The 23545-nt window shown below is 38.6% G+C and overlaps 3 protein-coding genes and 1 long non-coding RNA gene across 22 annotated transcripts in view; 1 reads left to right on the top strand and 3 right to left on the bottom strand.

The window, feature by feature from the left end:
- The window catches only part of lrrfip1a (leucine rich repeat (in FLII) interacting protein 1a), a 45902-nt gene extending 37061 nt beyond the window's left edge, over nt 1-8841 (bottom strand). For 6 of the 19 annotated variants that reach the window (XM_038719604.1, XM_038719598.1, XM_038719602.1 and 3 more), the window contains exon 1: nt 8202-8834. In XM_038719604.1, the coding sequence (XP_038575532.1) occupies nt 8202-8291 (90 nt within the window). In that variant the 5' untranslated portion in view covers nt 8292-8834. Of the gene's footprint in view, nt 1-8201 lie in introns of all 19 variants that reach the window. The other 13 variants (XM_038719605.1, XM_038719603.1, XM_038719606.1 and 10 more) reach the window with 8 other exon arrangements.
- A 1881-nt stretch (nt 8842-10722) lies between these two features.
- On the top strand, nt 10723-13569 carry LOC119903445 (ras-related protein Rab-17-like). Its single transcript, XM_038719624.1, has 5 exons — nt 10723-11339; nt 12339-12490; nt 12567-12692; nt 12789-12882; nt 13314-13569. The coding sequence occupies exons 1-5, from the start codon at nt 11150-11152 to the stop codon at nt 13442-13444; spliced, it is 693 nt and encodes a 230-aa protein (XP_038575552.1). The 5' UTR covers nt 10723-11149; the 3' UTR covers nt 13445-13569.
- Nucleotides 13570-18065: 4496 nt separating this feature from the next.
- LOC119903722 lies at nt 18066-19856 on the bottom strand. Its single transcript, XR_005444557.1, has 2 exons — nt 19180-19856; nt 18066-18161 (listed from the first exon to the last, which is right to left on the bottom strand). It is a non-coding gene; the product is annotated as an uncharacterized LOC119903722 (long non-coding RNA).
- Nucleotides 19857-20381: 525 nt separating this feature from the next.
- The window catches only part of mlphb (melanophilin b), a 41972-nt gene continuing 38808 nt past the window's right edge, over nt 20382-23545 (bottom strand). The window contains 2 exon segments of the mRNA XM_038719625.1: nt 20382-21611; nt 22823-22917. Of these exon segments, the coding sequence (XP_038575553.1) occupies nt 21585-21611; nt 22823-22917 (122 nt within the window). The 3' untranslated portion in view covers nt 20382-21584.

Genomic DNA, 23545 nt, shown 5'->3' on the forward strand with positions numbered 1-23545 from the left:
AATGAAAAACACTGTTGCTGGAATCGGTGGTCTTCAACCATTTTCGGCTTTTAAAGGGGTGCATGGCAGAAAAAGTTTGAGAACCACTGCTACCAGGATTACCATTCTGTTTGTTTGTGGTTGATGGCAGGTGGTGTATTTTTATATGTAATTATGAACATGAGACTTATGAGACCTGAATATCTGTTTCAAGAAATGTTTTTCCTAATCAAATACATTATTACACAGTTTAAACAGGTTTTAACTTGGCAACATGTCCATACTAGTGGTAGCGAGTTGGCATGCAGTGACGAGTGGTATCACAGGGCCTGCACTGCATCTAAATCTCTGCTACACACAGGCGATACATCCCCCAAAGCTGAGAGTTCAGAGGGGCCAGGAGAAGTGAAAATGAAGAGCAACTAATATTACAGAAAAGAAACAAAGTTACGTAATGTGTCCAATCCAATCAATGGTAATGGTAAATTATTAACTTGTGAATAACAACTGTCTCCCTTGTGTTCTACTGCTGCTTTGGTTACACAGGAACATCTTTCTGTCAGGAACACAGACTGTATAAAAATGTCAGGAACTGTCTGAAGTAATGCTTGACTATTTGTCTTAATTTGGTCCAACTTGCTTGTAGCATCATCAGTGATCAATTCTTGGTCAATTAGCTTTCGAATTTTATCGTGCACCCCCCCCCCCTTCTGTGTACCTGATTTGATCAATTGTAATACCTGCACTCAATCCCCAGCGAGCACCACCCTCCACTGTTCCCTAAGCTTTGGAAAAAACTCAGCCGTGGTGGATAAACAGGAAGGAGTTTGAGATAACAATCTGTATGGGCTGAGCATGTGATGATGTCATCAAAAGGAAGCCAAGACACACAGAGCCACTTCCTTTTAAGGAGACGCGAGTCTGGCAAGCCAAGTCGAACTGAAGCCAGTGGATTGTATATAAACATATCAGGAAATACACAAGTAATTGTTTGGACCTTTAATGTTAGTTTAAGTACTTCATGGCATAATGGGTGTCCACTGGAAAATGTCAATCTGCTCCAGCCAAATTCTGGTTGGCACAGCGGTTTGGTTCACCTAAATGTTAGTGTGGGTAACTCAAAATGCCTTGTTTAAAAGTGAAGCACATTTAAACATCCTGAATGAAAGTGAGTGCTTAGACTGAACAGGGAACAGTTGGAAAAACGTAACTTCTTCAGAGCGGGTTTACACTGTTGGCTGTCATTGCGTAAATATGTGTGGTTCTCCTCCAGCGTTAAAGATTAACTTGACTGCGGCTGCATGAGGGACAGTGGCTTTCTGCCTTGTTTTCTAGATGACTGTAAGAATGAAAAGGAGACTTTGTGGTGGGATTCCCCTTCCTCACCATCAAGCCCCAGACTAATCCACTCTAAATCTCTTCAATGCTTCACTGAGCTTCTGAGCGCCACACAACACAAACCTGGAGACTTAATCCCCAGTTTAGATTGTCTTCTCAAAGTCACGCAGACAAAACAGACTATCAAGAGAAACATGAAGACTTGCTGCTGTGTACTACTAGAACTACTAGTAACAACTTGTTACGTTACATCATCACCAACATTACATATTTTTCAAGCATGGATAAAGCAACTCTGAACACCTGGTTTAGTATAAAAAATCTCCAATCTCCTAATTTGGGTTTAACGATTGATCGATTAATTCAATTACTAAACAGCATCAACGCAAATTCTTTGCATCGATTCTTCGTCTAATCCATATAAAGCATGCTGTTTTGCGCAGACATTTATTACTGTCGCACTTAACGCTTACACTGTGTGAACACGTGATTATGATGGTGCTGTTTGCAAAGTGGAGGAAGAGAGAGAAAAAAGTGAGAAACAAAGAAGAAAGTGTCTAAAGTATGGGATTATTTCATGCTAAAAGAAAACAATAACTGTTAATTTACAGTCGGTCCACCGTAAAACAAAACTTATGTCGCCTACCGCAACAGCACAACGGCATCTAGTCCAAGGAGCAGACCACAGACAAGGTAACAGTAACTTTAGCATTTAAACGTAAATCCTATTATTAATATTTTGTTATACTAACAGTATACCATTAAAGTAACATTATATTTTCTATTTAATGTTATAATGCCATACTGATACACTAATTTATACTAATTCCTTCAGCAGGTTGTGGATAGTGCCTCTGCAGTGGACAGATGTAGCATTTTGTACATTTTCACACAGACAGTAACCAACCACTGTAACCGTGGAAGTTCTTCACCATGAGTGAAGAAGATACTATGCTTGCAATTTGTGATACCTGTGAGGCCAAAATAAGCTGTTTTATCACCCATCCTTTACTTCTGCAGACATCTCAGGTACATAATGGCCTCCAAAGAAAGGTAAATTTGGTGACCCGTTCTAGCACTTTGAAAAGAAGCACAGAGAGAAACGTTATCTGGTATTACTTTAGAAGACACAGATTGTTCAGTACCACAGTACACAACAACAAGCCTCCTGCCCATGCAGTTCACCTCCTGCTGTGAAACGGAATCGTGGATGGAAAAATAAACAAAATAAAACTGCTGATGAATAAAGTCAATAAGGATGCACCGAAATAAAAATTCTTGGCCGAAGTCGAAACCAAATGTAATGAAAAACTTGCAGAATACCGAACAAGTACATTCCCATTTTTTTTTAAACCATAAATTGAATAGTCAAAATGTGTTTCCCACGGGATTTGGGCTTAATCGCCTTCTTGACAGAAACACTCAAAGCGGGTCAGACCGTTTGTCACCTTTTCTAAGAAGTCAGCCACAGATGGAGTGGATGTGCTAGGAGACAATTTAGCAGAACAGTGTCTGCAAACAGCCATTTTTGTGTCTTTCTCAGACACTTTAAAATGTTTCCACACTGTCGACATGTCACCGTAAATGTTCGGTAAAATTTATTCGACCTTTTGATTTATTAGGCCAAACGGCAAAAGTGCTTTTTTTGCTATTACTAGCAGATTCATTTTGGTGGCCGAACATTCGGTGCATCCCTAAAAGTCAACAGAGCAGACAGACACAGAGAGAGAGACAGGTGTAGGTGTTTGTAAGTATTCTTTCAAATATTTTCAGAATATCACAAAAATGTTTGTATATGCTATCAATTACAGTTCTTTGAAAGACTTTTAAAAACTTCGGAATCAGCATCTTTCAGCAGCGTGTTTCACTGACTCTTCCTGACTGATGAACTAAAACTGCTGGCTGCCATGATGTTCTCTAAAGTTCTCTTATCTGGAACATAACCTACTCTGGAGCAGGTCAGCTGTACAGCATAAGTTACCATGGCGATCTACCTCGGTAAGAAGTGAACCACTGCTGTAGGACTGAAAACCCAGGGTTAACCCTGAAGGTAAATAAATAAATGTCAGGGCCCCGAGGCTCTGGAACAGCCTGCCCGAGGAAATCAGGTCAGCTGAGTCAGTGAACTCTTTTAAGTCCCTTCTTAAAACATACTTTTATAGGAGAGCCTTTCCTGATCTTATTTGACTTTATTTCATCCCTTTTACTTTTTTCTTGCTTTTATCTTGTATTGTTTTTTGGGTATTATTGTCTTTACACTTGTTAAAGTACTTTGTAACTTGTTTTTGAAAAGTGCTCTACAAATAAAGATTATTATTATTATAAATGATCCGAACTTCCCGCGAGGTGCCGACAACTCGGCACAACACCGGCACAGCTCATGGTCTCTCTTCCTCGTCTGCCACCCACGCACACCCGCTGAAGCGCACCGGCGTCTCCTACCTTAAGGGTTAAAATTTTGGATTTATTCATGCTCTTTAAAAACATTTATCAAAAGCTTTGTTCTTTTCACATTTTTATTTACAGCATTATGTGTTGAAATTGAATAGGTTAGACATGATAGGCATAATAGGATGTATATGAACTTATTGGGAGAAAGCCAGTAGTTCTATGTAAAATAAGACACTGAGCTCCCCCATATTGCCAAAACGGTATGACCTTACTTTCATAACGCCACTGCGAAGATTCGACTGAGACTGACAGTCGAATCAGGCACCGCCCATCGAAGCATCAAATCTTCGACTGGGTCAGCCCTAAGACAGATATGAACACTTGTTTTGACTTTCAAACACTTGGGAGACATTTAGGAAGATAACTCTTAAACTACTAGTCATTTATTAAGGGTGCTATTGAGTTAGTTTAAACAAAATTCATAAGTATTTTACAGTTGATTCCATTTTTATTATCAAATTCTGCGATTCCGTCCATATTTTCCACATTGTGGAAACGATAGGGCCCTATACGAACGAACTCAGAGATTTACACTATGATACATAAGCTAGGTGTGATCTTTGGGTGTAATTCAAACTGGGACTGAACCTTTATCAGACACTTTACCAGGAGAAGGCTAAGACAGTTATCATTACTGTGATAATTAATATGATGATGTCACACTAAAAGGAAATGACGGCACACTGTGCTTTGCACTGTGATGGACTGATATACAGAACAGAAACCAGCCAAAATCCCCCACAGCTACATCTAGCATGTGGGGATTTGATTAATCCTTTTACCAAATTGTCCTCTTGTCCTCAGGGCTTTGATGATGAACTGGTTGGTAAACCACCAAAATCAAAAGCTGCAGTTGGCGCAGACTGGTTCAACAAACATGAACATATTTTTCCTGGAACCAAAACACAAGCAAACAAGCAATGGAAGAGATGTCCTGCTGTGTAAGTGCTGAAAGTAACGTTACCGCAAACTAAGCTGAACAGTAAAGCCCTGGATATGCTTGCTTTTAACTACGCATTCGCAAGATGGCTGCCATGCGTATCTTGCGTTCCTTTGGAGCGTAGGTTGTGCACATCTCCAGAAATTAACGCGATGCGTCCGCGAGATGGAATTCAGCACTATGTTGATCTGACCAGCAGGTCAGCAGCTGTCTACCTTTCCACACACCAGCCCGGGTGGTGGCGGTATGAAGTTGGTTTGCCAACTGTCATTAAACGCAAAAGAAGAAAGTCAGCAGCAGACTTTAAAAATGGAAATTCATGGCGGGATGTTTACGATAAAACTCCTGGAGCTAGTCCGCAATTACCGAGATCGTTCATTAAAATCACAACCTGCTTGAGTGTCACTGTGTTTGCTTTGTTTACGATGTGCAAATTCGTAGACTGTCAAGGAAGATAATCCGGTGTTGGTGAGGGATGATCCGGCCCTGATCTGCCCCCTAGTGGATTCAGGTTTAATCCTCCAGGTACACGCAATGTACGCAGGCAAGTGTGTAAACAATGCCGTTTGCGTCGCTGACGCCTGTCTACGCCTACGTATTGTTAAAAAGTGAGTATATCCAGGGCTTGAAACTCCAGACAGACAGCTTTTGTTTTCGCTAGTTTGTAACAATTCGCTATTAGCCGCGCTGGCATGCTGTGCTTGTGTAAAACATAGCAGTGGTGGATGAGAGACTGCAAACTGAGCACGTTAAATATAGCTTGTATACATGTGTATGCTTGTTGAACATGCATATATTAATAAAGTATTGGCTTTTTACTCAAGGCTTTATTGCACTTACAGTAACGAGCGTTGCTGTCGTCAACTCGAGTTATCTTCACTTCGCTGTCTCTACAGGGGCCCCTCTGCTCTGCTGTTCGCTGACTTTGCTACGTGTGTGTGTGTGTGTGTGTGTGTGTGTTTGTGTGTGTGACTGCAGTGCGATAACAAATACTGCGGTCTTTATAGGCTGTGGGCCAACAGGAGATTTCACTATTTAGACAATCCCCATTAAGGGGGGACCTAGTTTTTTGCTCACCACTTTCACAGTTTTCAGCAAAAGGAGTTTATCGGTATCTTTCTCCAAGTTACTTTTTCCTGCAATGGGAGCGGACAGCTGTGTTTGGGGTCAGACATACATGACATATTTGTAGTTATCATCCAATAGTGTGCTTGGAAAAGTTCTGGAAAGAGGGAAATGTCAAAAACGTCTGACAAAAGTCAGGTCTACAGTACTGACAGTTTCTCTGAACCCTGTGATACTAAAGGGAGTACAGAAATGTACAGCAACATGATACTGATGGGCCATTTCCACAGCAGCTTCAGCTACCAGCGTCCCCAACCTTCTACTTTATACAGATTAACTCTTTGTGCCTAACAATTCCATGCAGCTACTTGCTGTTTCCATGTTTCCATGCTGGTGGGATGGCCACTTGATGAGCCACTTCCCTCTTCCACTATCCCCATCCCCCACCCACAGATCCAGTCTAAACTAGGGTGCAGCAACAGCTGATCTTCAGGAGCATCTATTTTTAAAACTCTTTTGCAGAACGGGCCAACTCATCAAGACTGACATACCATCCCGTCAGAGGACTGCCAGTGAGGGATGTGACCCCTCCGCTACTTAAAGGCACAGACTCTCTTTGCTGCACAGATGTGGGAGAAAAAACACAATTGCTGTTTTAGTGTTGGAGTTGGGCCTCAAAAACACAAGAAACAGATGAGTATTGATTCATCAGAGAGTCTCCTATTTGGTTATTGTGTATCTGCTGACTAATTGTGCATGAACTCAAACTCTTTAGCTCCCTCTCCACGAACCTCGGCTGGGTAACCTTCCTGCTACTGCAAATAAGACAACAACAAGAAATGATTGCCAGCTACAGGAATGTGCAACCTCAGATACACCACTGCAGTGTAAACAGTCAGCTAAGCACTTAACAGAAGAGACGTCTGCAGGCTTGGCATTAGTACCAGGGCCATTCACAGTTAAAAAGTGATGACAATAGTGTGTACTTTGGTTAACGGTGACATGCAAATTTGCTGAAACATCCGGGGTCGGGTTAGCACAGACCCAACTTCCGCCCAACTGAAGAAAGACTGTCAAAGCGGCCCTGAATCAGGGGAAATGGCTATGAAGGCAGAGATCAGGTTTTATACTCACCACCTCACAGCATTACAGACAGGAAAAAAAAACATCTAATGTTCATTGCTCAGGATTTCACAAATATAAAATGACAACAGATGAAAGATGCACAATGTTGCAGCATGACAGTAAATGTCAGGCTTTGCTGTGTGTTTGTTTTAGACAGATGGCATTTTTGTTTGATATTAAACTCAAATATTGCATTTCACACCTCAGCTGTAGACAAACGCTTGCAGGGTAGCACACTTCAAATAGTTTGGTGACTTAAGTCCTGAAGACACACTAGGTATTATTCCTAACACTAAACATAATTTTATCCTACAATAGACTCCCCATAATAAAGAGATTAGAAATCTTCAAAGAGAGTCAACCTGTCACAACATGACTTCAGCACCTGTTGTAAACAACTGTGTGTAACAGCTGCCAACCTACGTCTTGCATTATTGAAGGGTAGCCCAACAATTCCTGCAGGTAAGCACATGAAATGCTTATTTACTATACATATTATACTATAAACTATTTTAAATAGATCATCATTACCAGAATTTAAAGTCTAAGTGCAAAATTTACATTACAGTAATGTTTTGACAACTTTTCCATATTGTTTGTTCAAATCTTGAATTTGTTCAAGTTATGTTGGTATCCCATGGACATGCACTTGTGCACAGGAAACACCTATCTTCTTCAGCTTGTGAATGAAATGCTTTTCTGCAGGCAAACTCTCATGTGTTGGATTGAATAGACCAACCAAAGTAGAGTTTCTCAAACACACCCTACTTAAAACTTTGTTACCAGGCAACATAATTTTACCTACTGTACTTGATATTAAGTATGCTTCAAGTCTCTACAACTTCATTTTCATTCTGTATTGACATAAAAGATGGGTGTCCGGGAAGTAGGAAATCAATTCAAAAAACCTCCGGTTTACTTTGGAAAATGGACAAAATATATCCAATAGGATGTATTTAGAAGCAGTGATGATATTTAGAGTTTAACTAGTTACAGTGTTAAAGCTATTATTTCTCAGAGAGGACTGAGTGCTTTAAATGTCTTCTTTTTCTTACGGAGGTAAACATTCTGGATAAATTATGATTTTGGAAAGTTGAAACTCTCTGGCAACAAACATATCGGGACTAGCCTTCAAGAAACACATCTGTCAGTATGTAGGTTTTGGGGTCATATGTTATATAGGGCCGTGGGATGCGGGTCTGTAGAAAGGCTGAGGAGGAAGACCAGTCCATAGACTCTTTTGTCACTCATTTCAGACCTGACAGGGACGACTCATTTAACGTTTCACAAATGCTCCACTCACCTCTCTCGCTATGAGATTTAGGGCATCGTCCTCTGCCGTCGACCTCTCCTTCTTGGTAGATCTTTTCCGTCCTGTGCCCTGAGTCCCCATGTTGTCTCAGGCGCGTATCCACTCGCTGAAGATAAATTCACACTTGTGCTCCCAACAGCGCACCGAATACTCCAAACAGAGCAGCAGCGAGCTAGCCTGTTCTCATGTGTCGCTAAAATGTTAAGTGAAACACGAGGAGATAAAACAACCCGCGGCTGGTCGCGTTCGCAACATGGGTCATTGTCATACATCCGTTTTTTACACTTCTTCCTGTGTTTCTGTAACGACGCACACACTCGCGACGAAGTCTGCTTCAGACACGGTCGGTGACTCTAGCAGCATCTGCCCCACGTGCGCTGCTGCTGATGCGTTTACTAGCAAATTCAGTCAGAGACGTTCACTGTAGCTTCACTCTGTCCTTTTTTAAAATCGCGTCCATTACCCTGTCTGTCATTCTATGAGCATAAAACTGACATTTCAAAAATATGCACATACATTAATTATGGCCAGACTAACGGCCTCGGGTCAAGCTGGCCGCAGTATGCCACCGCCACCAGACGGATTCACAGAAACAGACTCGAGCCTGTCACACTGACGAACTTCAAAGCCTGTACTAAATCAAGCTGCCTTCACGTGATGTCGGACATGTGGGTTACAATGAAAAAGCAGGTTTATTTTTGGCAATTAACCACACCAAGGCAGAACATTTACACGAAATCTGAATCACCTAATCAATACTGAATCGTTGTTTGGTGCAACTGTGCCGTAGGCTACTCACACTTGCAGAAGTGATTATCCTGCACTTTCTTTAGCCTACACTTCATCTTGTATCACATTTCAAGCAGTAGAGCTATTCGGATATACCCTTTTGGTTAATTAATTAATTAATAAAAAAGGGGACAGTGGGTTTGTTTTGTTTGATTTGTACGGGGGGGTTAGAAAATGTGTTCCTTTACATAATCAAAAACCAAGATAGGGCTAATTTCTAGCCTTAAAGTTCAACCAATACAAGCAATAATTTTCTACTTGTAATTTCTATAGTTGTAAAATGTGTGAAAATCCAGTGCCCAGAGAACACTGAACGCAGCATCAACCCCTGGACGGAGTGTCCATACATGTTCAGGCCAGGTTTCAGTTTCAGCCAGAAACCACAGGCCCTGCATGGGCTATCGCACTCTCTCACACCCCCTCTGCTATTTTTAATGATGACCAGAGAGCTCTAAAAACAGTCGTGAGTTTTTGTTAAAGCGATAGAATGGGCACACCCTAGATCCCAAAATTTTGACGTAATGATCCAGGACAGTGTATCTGGGATAGTCTATGTTGAGATGATAGTGACCTCATTAGATCCTTTTTTTAATCTTGTGGTATAATTGTTGTATCATTTGGAACCTTTTCCTGTGCGTCTCCAACTAAGTCTAATGTCAAATTACTGTCACATCAACGACGATGGAATTCAGATGCAGTTTAATTGTAGTGTTGTATTTCTTATTCATTCATCAATTCTATATGAAGTAGGGGAGACCGGGTATGATTGTAGCACTTAATGCTTCAGCAACTATAACTCACAGAATTTTTTTGCTAGAGTTCCCTAACCTTTATAGAAAGTAGGCCTACCCACATTTGTTCACTACAAATGGCACCAGCTCAATCCTTTACAAGACTTTCACAGACCTCGTGAGTTCATGTCATATAAGATTTTGTCACAACCTACCCCAGTAACGGGGTAGGTTTTAACACATGCTGGGGTAAGTTGTAACAATTAGACAAAAGAAGCAAAAAATGGATGCCACACCATATGATACGCTTCAAAACAGGTCTATTGAAAAAAATAAACATTGTTTCTCTCTCTCTGTAACAGACTATGTCTGATCGACTCCTGTGTGTGTGTGTGTGTGTGTGTGTGTGTGTGTGTGTGTGTGTGTGTGTGTGTGTAAATGTGTCTACTAGAACAAACTTACTGCTAGAACAGTGTACTTAATAAACACTAAAACAATATCTACATGTTAAGGTCTAACAAAATAAACATCTGTGTGTGTCAATGTGTGTATATTCTTAATCAGCTTCACAGTCAGTGCTTGGTATTATTACCACAAGGCTGTAGTATATGCAATGCCGCCCTCCTGTGTTGATACATGATCATGCAAGGAGATACACTGGAATAAAATGCAGACTCTCTGTGTAGCCTATAACATACAGTACATACACAACGAAGGGGACATTTAGAGACGAGATGGAGATTTCTGTGTCTTATGATATTTGTGTTGATACAAGTAATTAATATCACAAGCATGCTGTGTGAAGTAACAATGGTTTTAACATTCGATGTTTAAACTGTGTGCATACATAAGTATATTCCAATGAAACTGATCACAGTTTCTGTTTGTATCTGACATGTAGCAGTTGAACAATGTTAGGTAGAAGGGGCAAACCCCCCAAATTTTCCCATAACTCAAACAGTTTCTGTTTGTTTGTACAGCATACCTTAAAAACTTCCCACTTGTAACTTACAGTAAACATGGCCATTGATCTAACACATATAGTCGTCCCGTGTGAGATCTAATGAGCACAAAGACAGTAGTTGAGTGTGCATGTGATTGGCTGGGAGGTTTTATGGCCCAGTAATGTGTGTCTACAAGGAAGTGAAAGTATTATAGCTGTTTTGTTAGCCTTTTACAAGTTACGACTGGACTTTGGTTTTACTTTTATTTTCTGAAAACTAAGGTGATACTGGCACAGCTGCAGAGTCTTACAACGGAGATGACACATTAACTCCTCTGTACAGTTTGCAGCTGTAGTGTGGCAACTGCTGCTTCTTAACAGGAGAAAGGCTGACTACTGGATCAGGACTTTTGGACTTTTTCTGTCTTGCCCACCTGTATTCTCTCACTCTTTTGGAGTTAATAATTGAACTTTTGATGGGGGAAAATCTCCTGAGGGTGCCAGGAGGAGCCCAGCTCCACAGTAACAGTTTGATTAGACCAGTACCTCAGTACCAGACCCTCAGGGTTAAGATGGTACTTCTGGGGAGCTCTGGTGTGGGAAAGTCCAGTCTGGCACTACGATTTGGCAAGGATGAGTTCCGGCGTACATCACCTACAGTAGGCTGTGAGTTCATGTCACGTTTGGAACTTTGGATATGCAGATGTTACATATCAGAGTGAAATTTTATAAGATGAAGATATAATTTGAAGGAATAGTTTTGTAAGAAATCTACACCACTCTCATGTCTGTAAAGTAAATAAAAAAAAAGCTACTGTCAGTAAGTGTAGCTTAACATAAAGTCTGGAGGGGTGGGGGAGACAGCCAGCGTGGCTCTGCCTGAAGAAAACAAATTGCCTACTTGCACTTCTAAACATGACTAATAAACAAAACCAATCTCTTTAATCCATACAAAAATCAAAGTGTAAAAATGACAATTTGGGGTTTTACAGGGAGTTCCACGGTGGATTATCAGGGTTTAGGAGGTAGAGCTGGTCATTCATTAATTAGTGGGTCAGTGGGTCCTCCAGTCTGCACGTCAAAGTGTCCTAGGGCAAGATACTGAACCCCAGTATGCCCCTGATGGCCGTACCATCGGTGTGTGAATGTGAGTGTGAGTGTGTATGAATGTTAGTTCCATTCTGAGGAGCCATTCTTTGCATGGTAGCCTCTGTCATCTGTGTAGAAATGTGACGTGTATTGTAAAGTGCTTTTAGTGGTTTGAAGACAAGAAACAAGATATAACATGCTCATTAGTGAGCTTTATTGGAGCTGTTAGGCATATTTTGTTACCCTTAGACAGAGCCAGGCTAGCTGTTCCCCTTGTTTCCAGTCCTTATACCAAGCTACACTGACGTCTCTAGGCCTAAATAACGTACAGACATGAGAGTGGTATTAATCTTCTCTTCTAACTGTGACTTACTTACTTCCGGAAATTTCAAACTTTAATTTTTGTCATTCATCATAGTTTGATACTGGTAGAATATATTACTTTGACACATAACTGGCACTGGAACTTTCTGTCACTTGCTATATTGTAAATATCCAGCCAGGAGGACCATCTCTAAAGACTCAGTAGTGAGTAAATGATCCCCTTTGGTGTCATTGTGCTGTCTGCCCCCTCAGGTGCCTACCTGACCCGGGTGGTGCATCTCAGAGATGTCACTCTTCGTTTTGAGATATGGGACACAGCAGGGCAGGAAAAATACCACAGTGTCACACCACTTTACTACAGAGGAGCCCATGCTGCACTCTTGGTCTATGATATCAGCAAAAAGGTAAAAGGAACTTATCTTGTCTTATCTCGGCTGGTGCATATGCTATCGTGTATCCTCAATGCTTGTGTCGCTACAGGAAACATTTATCAGAGCTCAATTGTGGCTCAAAGAGCTTGAGAAACAGTACACCCCAGGATCTACTGTCATATGGCTGGTAGGCAACAAGGGAGATCTGGCACAGGATCGACAAGTCTCAGTGCAGGTACAGACCGAAAAAAATCACCTTCCTAAATCTCACATCTACATTATGTGTTACTCTATGACATGCAATTTCTGGTCTCTTTATGTCGTCATACAGGAAGGACAGACTCTGTCCAATGACAGGGGCTTATTCTTTACAGAGACATCAGCCCTGTCAGGGGAACAAATCAGCGAGTTGCTGGTAGCTGTAGGTAAGTAAAGGTGTTGAAGAAAATGCAATGAATAAGATGTTTGGGCACTTTTATTTAATTTCTTTCACGTTTGCTGCTAGTCCCACCAATCAGATGCTTTCAAATATAGACCGTGAGGGTTAAGGCTGTTGTCAATCTTACTAGGAGAAGCTGAATTTTTACAAAAGAGTGTCTGCATGACTGACTAATCTCTGGGAATAAAGAAAGGGCACTCATCTTCCACTAGAGAGCAGTAGATACCAACATGAGCCGCAAATGTATTTTCTCACCGTCAATCTAAACACAATTATTGTAAGTATGAAAACTATAAAATACTAAGTATAGGTCTGGGGTGCCAGTTTTTTAACTTAAATCCTGGCCTCTAAAATGTCTGCATGCTCCTGCAACACAACTGTGAGTGTGATGTCTTTGGTAACAGAGCTCTGGTTCAGCCCACAGAGTGTACGAGTGTGTTGGAGCGCAGCAGGGAGGTCTACCAGAGTGGCAGGAAACACCACTTGTGGATCTGCGTCACAGAGACACACTCAATCCTTTTGCATCCTGCTGCAAAGTAGGACCCTAACCTCTGTTACTGGCAATTGTATCGCTGCCTTTCCGTGTTTCTCTGTCTGTCGTCATAATTTTAAAGCTGCAGGTAACATGGGATCAAAACGTTTCAAATTGAATAAACATCACGAATATGTGGTTCTCTGCCTTTTTTACTTCTGACCATACTAACAAATGCACAACACTGCATTCATTATGCAACATGCATTGTGGTGATGAGATTAGCCAAGGAATACAATCAATACGTAATGGAGGCTAAAAACTATTCACTATTGTTCATGCAGGACAAGTCCCTGGTTTTTGAGTTACAGGTCTACTTTACAGGGATCTATGCCCAGGAGTTCCATTTGTTGTAATGATTTTCCTCAGTGATGATCCTCCAAATAGCGTTTGGTTGAGTGTAGCTCAACCTTAGCATGCCTAATAAAAGATAATAATTAGGAAAAGGATTTTGACTGTCTAAATTTTGAAAGCATTTTCCACCGTGCCACAACATGCTGCATTCTGCTGGTCTGGAGTCAAAAATGATTTCATTTGTACCTTGACGGGAAGAGTCACTGAAGTACCCAACTGAAAGTGGTACCTAAATGTGATATGGTAAATGGACTGTGTTAATTAATCACGCCATTTAAGTCTTTCTGACCGCTTAAAGTGCTTTAAACTACATCACAGTCATCCTTTTCACACACATTGAGCAGAGGAGCAATTTGGGGTTCAGTGTCTTGCCCAAGGACACTTCGACATGCAGATCGGAGAGCCAGTTGTCCTAACCTTCTGCATGTATTTTTACCAGGTATCACTCTTTGTCTTGCTGTTGGCTCTTGAGTTCTGACAACTTCACAATGGTTAACTGAGCCAGTGAGATTGTTGTTTATAAAGAAATAGTTTAACTTTTTGGACAATATGCTTATTTACTTTCTGAGTAAGATGAGATATTTAAAATCAGTTTTATGTCTGTGCATTATTTATTTGGTCAGAGATCCAAACTGAATGAATTAAATAAAACAAAATGGCAATTCAGTCTGATTATCAAGCTAATGCATATCCTAGCTTAACATAAAAATGAAGCAGGGGGAAACGGCTACCTTGGCTCTGTCCAAAGTTAAAAAAACTACACACACCTGTAAAGCTCAGTAACTAACACACTGTATCAACTTTGTTTGACTAGTACAGAAACTGCTTTTGTACATATTAAACAAAAGAGATAAAACATGTACTGCTACAAGGGGTCTTTTGTCTATTTAAAGTAAAATCTTGGACAGAGAAAGGTAGCTGTTGAGTTGTTATTCTAAGCTAGGCTAAACAACATAGACCAGTTTTTTTTTTTGTATAATTAGTTGTAAAGCAAAATGATTGTTGAATGATGTTTTTTGGATCATATTTACTATGAATGACAACCATAATCATAAAAAATACAAATATTGCCCCTATACTTTAATACCATCAGGATTTAAAGGACTCTACTGACATAAGTAGTATTTCTATTTGCATTTGACCATTTAAAAAAACTCCATATAAGTGACTTTTCTGCCCTTCAGTCAGTCACTTGGTCTTTGCACAATATTCTCTCATGTTTGGAGTTCTTCTCTGCAGGTGGCTGCAGAGAAGAACTGATGCCTCCAAGAGAGGACTTTTACTGCATAGTGATTTAAAACACTGCTGAGATCTTTGCTGATAAATCCTCACTGAAACAAAGCTTTATTGTGCTGATTGAAACCAAGCTTCTGTGAGGCCTGAGGGGCTGCTGGTCCTCGTTTGGTTTGGATGCCTCACAGAAACAAAGAAACAACTCACACTGAGCAGATGAAATGGAGTGAAAATAAAAAATAAAATATGATTTAGTTATCATAAAGACAGTATAAATCTTGTGAATAAAAACCTTTTCAGCACTGCTGTTTCAGATTTTGCAGATGTTGCGCAAGTGGTCTCAGTCAAGACTTTCTTCATTTTCAACTGTGGATAAACCAATGATGAACTGTGTATGAAGAATCAATAGACAAATGCAGAGTGAAGTTAACTATACTTCATTCTTGATTCAATTGAATTTAAATGATATCTGACTATGAAGCTGTGAAATGCTGTAGTGAGGTAGCACAATCGGTAAGAAGTATGTATTGAAGGGTTCCTTAAATGTGATTTTCAAAATTGGATTTAATAGTTTATGAATATATAGGTATATACATGAAGGATGAAACACAAAAATCACATTTTAAGGGGGAGCTGGGACGTTATACAGGAGATGTTTTACAATAGAAGAAGCAAAGCTAGCAAGCCTAGTGAATGAAAAGTATGTCTGATGTGTCCATTGGTGTGGTGGCCACAGTTGAAATGCAGGTCATGTGATGCACTTTGAACCAGAAAGATGTCTTTCCATACACAGCCATTCAGCTGCAAAACAATGATGAGAATTTGTATAATACATATTTAGAGATCACTGTAAGAAAAGATACACCATATCTACTCAATAAAAATGAGGCAACAGATTACAAGCAATATTATTAATTAAATTTCACAATGTTTGGTATTGAGTAAATATTATTTAAATGAGACCCTTAATAGTTAGCCATTTAATATGAGTAGATTCAAATAGAAAACAGTACCGAATTAATTACAACCTAAACAAAAATACTGAATTGATTTGAAAAAGATAAACTCCCTAATGTGTAAATAGCACTAATAAATATAAATTGAATTATATATATCAATGATATATAATCGAGTATTAATCATCTACACAGCTAATTTTAACAAAACTCCCTTCACCGCCATGCATCATGGGAATTCTTGACAGGAAGTGCTTTTCAATTAAAATTTACCTGATTACATTAATTTGAATTCACTCAATATTCTCTCTATTTGGGATTAGATAAATATAATGCTTATGTTTTATTTTACTACAATGGGTGGATTTTATTACAAACATTTTTATTTGAAATTTAATTAAATATTTGCCTCAAAATCAAAAACATAATCACATTGAATTTATTTTACCTAATACATTAATTCAACTACAACACTTTACTTTTCTCTTAAATCTTCACATTGCACATGCAAAGGTACATCCCAGCTGGGTGTACTGGATATCACCAATAGAGGTCAGTGCTTTTCCTCCCACTATGTCCAACGTGGAGTTTCTCTTAAAACTAAGGAATTCAAACATATAATATTGCGTTCTGACTTTATTCTCAATGTAGTTCATATAATATTGCATATGAAGTACTTTACAGGGCAAAATACAACACATTTTCATGGACATAAAAGCATGTTTGTTATGTCTTTCGTATTCAAGAAAACAACTCAAATAATGCACACACAATTTGTAGAAAATAACTCAAACAGTATGTTAGAAAACTCCTAAATCAAAGTGTAAATCCATAATACAACCCTGCAACAGAACAAAAGCAATGTGAAAATTGAAAAATGAGAACACAATAGATATTCAATCATCCATTGCGTTCTTACAGTATGATCCAAACACTGCTGTCACTGTCAGCTGCTGGTCTGTAAACTCTGGCTCTAATGAAAGCCAGATGCTCATTTCTTCTTGCAACTTGCCGGCCAAATCTCCCCACCGGCCTGATCCCTCTGCCTCTATACCAGGAGGCATCGATATTTGGATCTGGACAACACAGGCATTTCATCATGTGTAAGTCTCATGAATTGTCTATATTATGCTAACCAGCAATGGCAGTCAATACCAGGGCTGAAATAATTTGAGCTTCACCCCTTAAAACAAGATTATAACAATGCTGTATCCTGCTATTAAAATTTAAATAAATTGACATACAATTTGACCCACTAATATGCTGACAAGAAGCACAAGGTCAGTTCACCCAAATTTCACAATCCTAAAACAAATCCATCTTCTCGTTAACCCTTGTGATTTCTAGTCATGTAAATGTGTGTGGCACTCTCAGCATTGAAAATACGTTGGTAAAGTTATCCCTGTTGTTGTATGGAGGCCCAAAATGTTCAAAATTAAATAATAAGTAAGACATAATAAATAAATAATAATTTGAACAAATATAAACAAAAAGTATAATATAGCCTTGCAATTCTGAAAGAATACATTTTTAAAACCCGACACATTATGTTGAAGTGATATTTTATTTATTTAGATTTTTAGTATTTAATTTCTTTAATTTCACAATCATTTATTTATCATAGGTAATTTCTATTTAATTCCAGCTTTTTTTAAACAATACCATCTCCCCCAGTGGTTGTTTTACTTAGTAAATAAATCAATAATAATTGTTAAATGGGCAAAGTTATGATTGGTTGGCAGCCAGTAACGTAACTGGCTTTTTGTCTTGATTGACAAACAAAGACTTGCCGATGAAAAGTGGCATTATAAAGTAAAACAAAATATAAACTGCAGGAATTAAATAAAAATGGCCATCAACAAACTCTAGTAATGTTAAAAGAAGCTGCATAAAACAACATTTCATTATAATAAGTCTTAAATGTTTTAAAATGTTTTGGATTATGGTAAAATTTCATGGTTATGTATTTTGTCTGTATTAATTTGTATCTTTATTTGTTTCATAATGTCTTATTCATGTTAATTTTACATAAACACTTTAGGTATTAGGTCCATATAATTTTGTGTTATTAATTAGGGGATCTTTTACTTCTGATTATCATGGAACCGTCTCGATGAGATCCACTTAGAGCTTGGCTCAGCAACAGAAAGACAGCACAGAGCACTGCACACACCCTCATCGCAGCTCGACCTGGAGTGAAAAAAACAGAATCAGTGGTGGAAGTAAGCAAAAGTAGAAATACCACAGTGTAAAAATACTTTGTTTAATACCACAGTGCTACAGTACTCAAATACTCTGCAAGCTTAAGTCCTGCATTCAATGTTTTAAAAAGTATTAGCATCAATATATACTTGAATTATCAAAAGTTGGAGTATTCAGAATGGCCCATTTCTGAATAATGTATATTATATTATTGGATTAAAATTATTGATACATTAATGTGTTAACCTATTCACATTTTTTTGTTGATTATATTTTGTATCTAAATCTGCAAAGTCACTTGTTACTAAAGTTATCAAATAAATGTATTGGTGTAAAAAGTATAGTATTTGCATCTGAATTGTAGCGGAGTAGAAGTATAAAGTAGTAGAAAATGGAAGTAACTCAAAATTATAATACTCAAGTACAGTACTTGAGTACATGTACTTAGTTGCTTCCCTCTCTGTTCTAAATATAGCATCAAACGGACCATCTGAGGTGACACATACAGGAAATACAAATACTGGATTGATCCGAGCTCTCGATTAATAAAAGAAATTACAAACAGTTTCATTTTGAATTCACAGAGTAAAATGTCATAGATTTCCATCGCAGACATAACTGTCTCTAACAGAGTCAAATCAGGGAAACTTGCTGAATTGCTTGTTCTAAAGTCATTTTAAGAACTGTAATTGTATTCATCACATCGCTGACACGTTCGCTTTAAAATGATACCACAAATAATTTGCAGCAAAGATGGCTAAACTGTGCCAGACAAAGGATCAAGGAACAAGGATCACAGCTAATGCAACATGCACATCATGCAGTCTGCACTTTGGATCTCTCTTTTAAATATAACTTTCTTCTGAAGGGGGTTTAATCTAATCTCAGCAGACAGTTTAAATTGAATTCCTGACTCTACTTTGGCATCAGTTAATATCCCAAAAAATATTTCAACTGATTTTGGAACTTAATTCAAAGCATTACAAATTGAACATTGAAGACTTACCGTTTGGAAGATTTCTTGTTTTACAGGTGAGCTGCAGAACAGTTCACTGGATACTTCACTATCTCCCAGTAAAACCCCCAGGAGCTGAACAGGTGCAGGAATGATGACTGAATCACAGGAGATCCTTCTCTCCCTCTGGGTGTGAAAGGACAACCCAATGACACAATCAATTACTGTAGTGAGACTAAAAGACAGAGGAATGTGTTATCTCTGAGCGAGTTCTCACCTGCTCTATGAAGTGGATGCACTTCTGAGCGTCTGGCTTCTCTGTCTCTGTAAGTTTCACTTCATCACTTGTTTCATCATCTCTTTATATTCCAGCAGGAGGGGCAGCCATGTGCTGATATGCTGATGTCACCAACCTTTCAATAACAATTTATGATACCATACCTTGTGGAGATGCCCACTGTGTGTGTGTGTGTGTGTGTGTGTGTGTGTCTGTGTGTGTGATCTGGCTTGCATTTAAAATGGCAATAGTGCACCAATGGCACCACCAAATCTGAAAACCAATTTAAAAAGAGAAAAGTTTTCATAAAGTTATCTAATTGGCAGCAACCAAGCAATGTACGTTAGCTAGCATTACCCGCGTTAACATGTGCGTGACGTATATTGTGTAGAGACGAGAGATGTTTTCACACAAAACGACATTTAACTTTACTGATTTACAACAAGCTGCAACTTTCTTGACTTAAACTGACAAACATAATTCTGAGCACAGTTCTAACAGGATCAAGGTCAGCTGAAGAACAGGGGGGATTGAACGTTCTCAGTTGCCTCTTCATGTCAAGCTGGCCCCCAGCCTTACAGATTTTGAACCATGACTAAAAAAAGATTGATTCATGTCAATGCACAGCACTTGGTCAACCTGGTTGTTTTAAAATGTGCTTTATAAGTAAAGTTGTATTGGACTGGAATGGAACAACTAAAAAGAAAAACATGTATAAGAAGAGGACTGAGTGATGATCGAACTCCAAGGAAAGGCAAGTAGGAATGCTATCTGAAGCTGCTGAACACCGTATCAACAGCATAAGCACAATTTATTGAGGTTGGGATGAGAAAATACAGCTGTGCCTCAGGAAGAGGCAACCGAGGCAAGACAAATGCAAGGGAAACAGCTGTAGAAAATACAGTTTGACCTTACATTTCTGGTCACAAAGTGCATTAGTCATTAAGTAGAAGGAAAAAAAGATGAAATGAGCCTGTTTAGTTGTAAAAAAATTTAATAAGAATGAGACAAAAAATGTTACACATAATTAAACAGGCTTGAAACAATCAGTTTAGTAGTAGTTTAGAAAACCCCACAGTGTTGCCACAGGGGAGGTTCATTTATCTCAGCAGTGTGTACACATGTGTGCACAGTGTATAGCTGAAAATAATGTTTAACAGATGGACGATTCATTTAAAGAGAATCTGTGACTGAAAAGGCCATAGGATGGGATTTACATCATTGTCAATCTCATCAAACCATTCAGTGACCCTGCATTGAAGCAGCTGCATTTGTGTGTTTCTTTAATTTAGGTTTTTCCTTTACTTTGTCTCCCGTCTGTATGTGTATGCATTCAAAGAAAATCATTAAACCATCTTCAGATCAAACATTGGGCATTTCCTTTATCATCTACTACGGTTTAACAACAATAAGTGTTTACGTGATGTGACATCATTGGCGTTCACTGAACGCGGTGAACATGGCAAATAGTTCATGTTTCTGCGAAACGCAAGATAGACTACATTAAATTATATGAGACGTGTCACTTTACAAATTAACCACTAGTTTCAATTGTAGCATTTTCAAATGCAATTTGATTATGTAGCTGTACCGTTTTATAAATAACATGCACGTTGTCAGGGAATGTGTGCAGATGTCTATATCTGATTCATTCACAAGACCTTTAACTAACCATATAAGACTTGGTGCACTTGCTATGATTAAAATTTATTTTATTTTAGTAGTTCATTCATAGTTTGTTACTGCACTACAAGCGAAAGAAAATGTTTTGATTTTCTGTCATGCTTCATTCGTACCGTGTGAACATTGGAATAAATAACTACAGATTTCAGATTACCATGGAAACTGCAATTTTTTTCACATTAAGGTGAATTCATTCACTTGCATGTTAATGTATGCAAATATTAAGTATAAGATACAGGCCTAGCAAAGGTAATGCATATCATGTGTAACTCCAACATATGCTTAAAATATAGTATGGATCTAGCCCAGTAAAATATCACAACAATATCACAAAAAAATATTGGTAAATATAAATGTAAGCACTCCCATTCTAGTTGACCGTCTCTGAAATTTAAACGGGAATTTCATTCCAGCAAAATTTCAGTTTATCACAAACTGTAATAATAAATGTCATCACATGGAAAACTCGCCAGTCACATAATGCTCAGCCTCCTCCTCATGAACCCTGTGTCATTACTGGTTTCTGCAAGAACAGAGAGAAACAGACAATGATTGGCTGTTTGATTTATTATTAGATAATCAATCTTTCATGCTTTGATCAGGTTAATACATTCAGTGTTATCCATGAAAGCAGTCACAGCAACTGAGACACAAAAAGAAGAACTACAACAGGTCTAGAATGTCTATGCTAGGCTTTATAAACCTGTTGATGGCTTATGAACCATCATGTGAGATTTGAGGGTTGTGAATGATTACTCAGGCGGAAGAAAAGAAACAGGAAATTGACAACACGTGAAAGGGGTAATTAGCACTAAATAATCACAATTCAACAACTTTTTCTCATTGTTTCATCTTGAAATATCACTAGCGTGTAGATGGAGGGTGAGCCTATCTTGTTGCATTTGGATTTTTTCAGACACACCTGAATAGTATATGGCATGGTTGTCTTCCAAATCCTTATCATTAATGTTAAGTACTTTCATTTCAGAAGTCTTGGCAGTCTAACAGTGACACCCCCTCAGACAGCTCTGTGAGATGCAAGCATGTGTTTTAAATCCTCATGAGTAGAAAACACATTTGGGTATTTAAGGTCACAGTAAACTTACTTCTCATATATTCTGATAGTTTTTTCCCCCCCCTTCTCTAATTCAGTTAGTTACGGCTCTGAGTTCTTTTGGCAGGATCCAGGCACTGCTTCATTTAAATTCAGGCAAAACTAAAGACCCAAGAATGCTTAGTAGTTAGTTCCAGTGTTTATCTAAAAGTAAAAAAATAATTAATAAATACGAGTACTCAGAAAAAGATCTGGTCCTTATTTCTATAAAAGAATTAAGAAAATTACAAACAAACAACTTAAAATTAGCTTGAATAAGTAAATAAAGTTGGTACATTGAGCATACATTCTCAAAAAAGCAAGAGTCGCACAGAATTTGTATTTGATTGAAACAAATGAAGCAAAAAGAAAAGAAAACACAATTACTTCAAACCACCACAAAGCCAGATTGTAAACCAGGTGATCCACCAGTAGAAAAAGTCAAAGGCCAGTGTAACCAGTAAATGAAGAGTCCATTTCCAACAACAGATCTATTTGGGAAAAAATCTGCAAGAACACGTTTAAATGTTTTTGCTATAAATAATTGTGTCAGTGTAGATGAGGCTTTTTTCCAAATGACAGCAATATAATATTGGAAGTGAACTCTTCACTGCACCCAGCACTGTAGAGTGGAGTCATACCGCACTGGTAGCCCTGGTCTTAGGCTTGGCCACTGGGTTCCTCTGTGTCAGAGAGCCCCTGTAGAGGGAGTTCCTCACAAACCTGTCCGCCTGGCCTGGAAACATACAGCAACTGCATTGTAGATCCATGTTATACTGGCTCTCTTTTTTAAATGTACAGTAAAGTCAGGTTATAGTTTCCTTTGTAATTTTATTAAATATCTAAAAGCTGGAAGTGTATTTAGGGCCAGTGGAAGTTTAGAAATTACAGAAGGAGGAGAATAACAATAATGTTATTATAAGATCATTTCGGGCCCCATATTTCATATTGTAGTATCAAAATGACTAATAGGAACAGAAAATTTTGGTATCCGTGCAGCAGATGGCTACCGTCTGTAGTGGCTGCAATGTTTTCCTGTTTTCCTGCAATAGTCATTTTGACACCAAAATATAGGGCCCAGTTTTAAAAATACTGAAATTATCATTTAAGTATCATTGGGGAAGTGATATTTGAAGCATTCAGCCCCCTCTTAACAACTACTGGCAAGAAGGCAATGAGCAAGGTATAGTACTACCTGTGTAAAATACCTACTGTAAGGTTAAAAATATCTTCATACCCTGAAAATGTTTTGTATAACCACTATTTTGCCTCAGAATATTCTACCATTTATAGCACAATAGTCCTGAGGGAAATCTGCATGTAGTGAATTTGAGTATCTGACACACAGCTGGGAAAACTGAAGC

The sequence above is a fragment of the Micropterus salmoides genome, unplaced genomic scaffold (assembly GCF_014851395.1).
Source record: "Micropterus salmoides isolate LMB-PRFRI ecotype aquatic unplaced genomic scaffold, ASM1485139v1 Ms_hic_scaffold_15, whole genome shotgun sequence".
Classification (NCBI taxonomy): Eukaryota; Metazoa; Chordata; class Actinopteri; order Centrarchiformes; family Centrarchidae; genus Micropterus; species Micropterus salmoides.

What these genes read in the sequence shown, in the direction of transcription:
- LOC119903445 (XM_038719624.1), top strand. Translation starts at nt 11,150, where the DNA reads ATGGGGGAAAATCTCCTGAGGGTGCCAGGAGGAGCCCAGCTCCACAGT. An exon ending in TACATCACCTACAGTAGGCT is followed by an intron (nt 11,340 to 12,338) that starts GTGAGTTCATGT and finishes CTGCCCCCTCAG; the next exon opens with GTGCCTACCTGACCCGGGTG. An exon ending in ATCGACAAGTCTCAGTGCAG is followed by an intron (nt 12,693 to 12,788) that starts GTACAGACCGAA and finishes GTCGTCATACAG; the next exon opens with GAAGGACAGACTCTGTCCAA.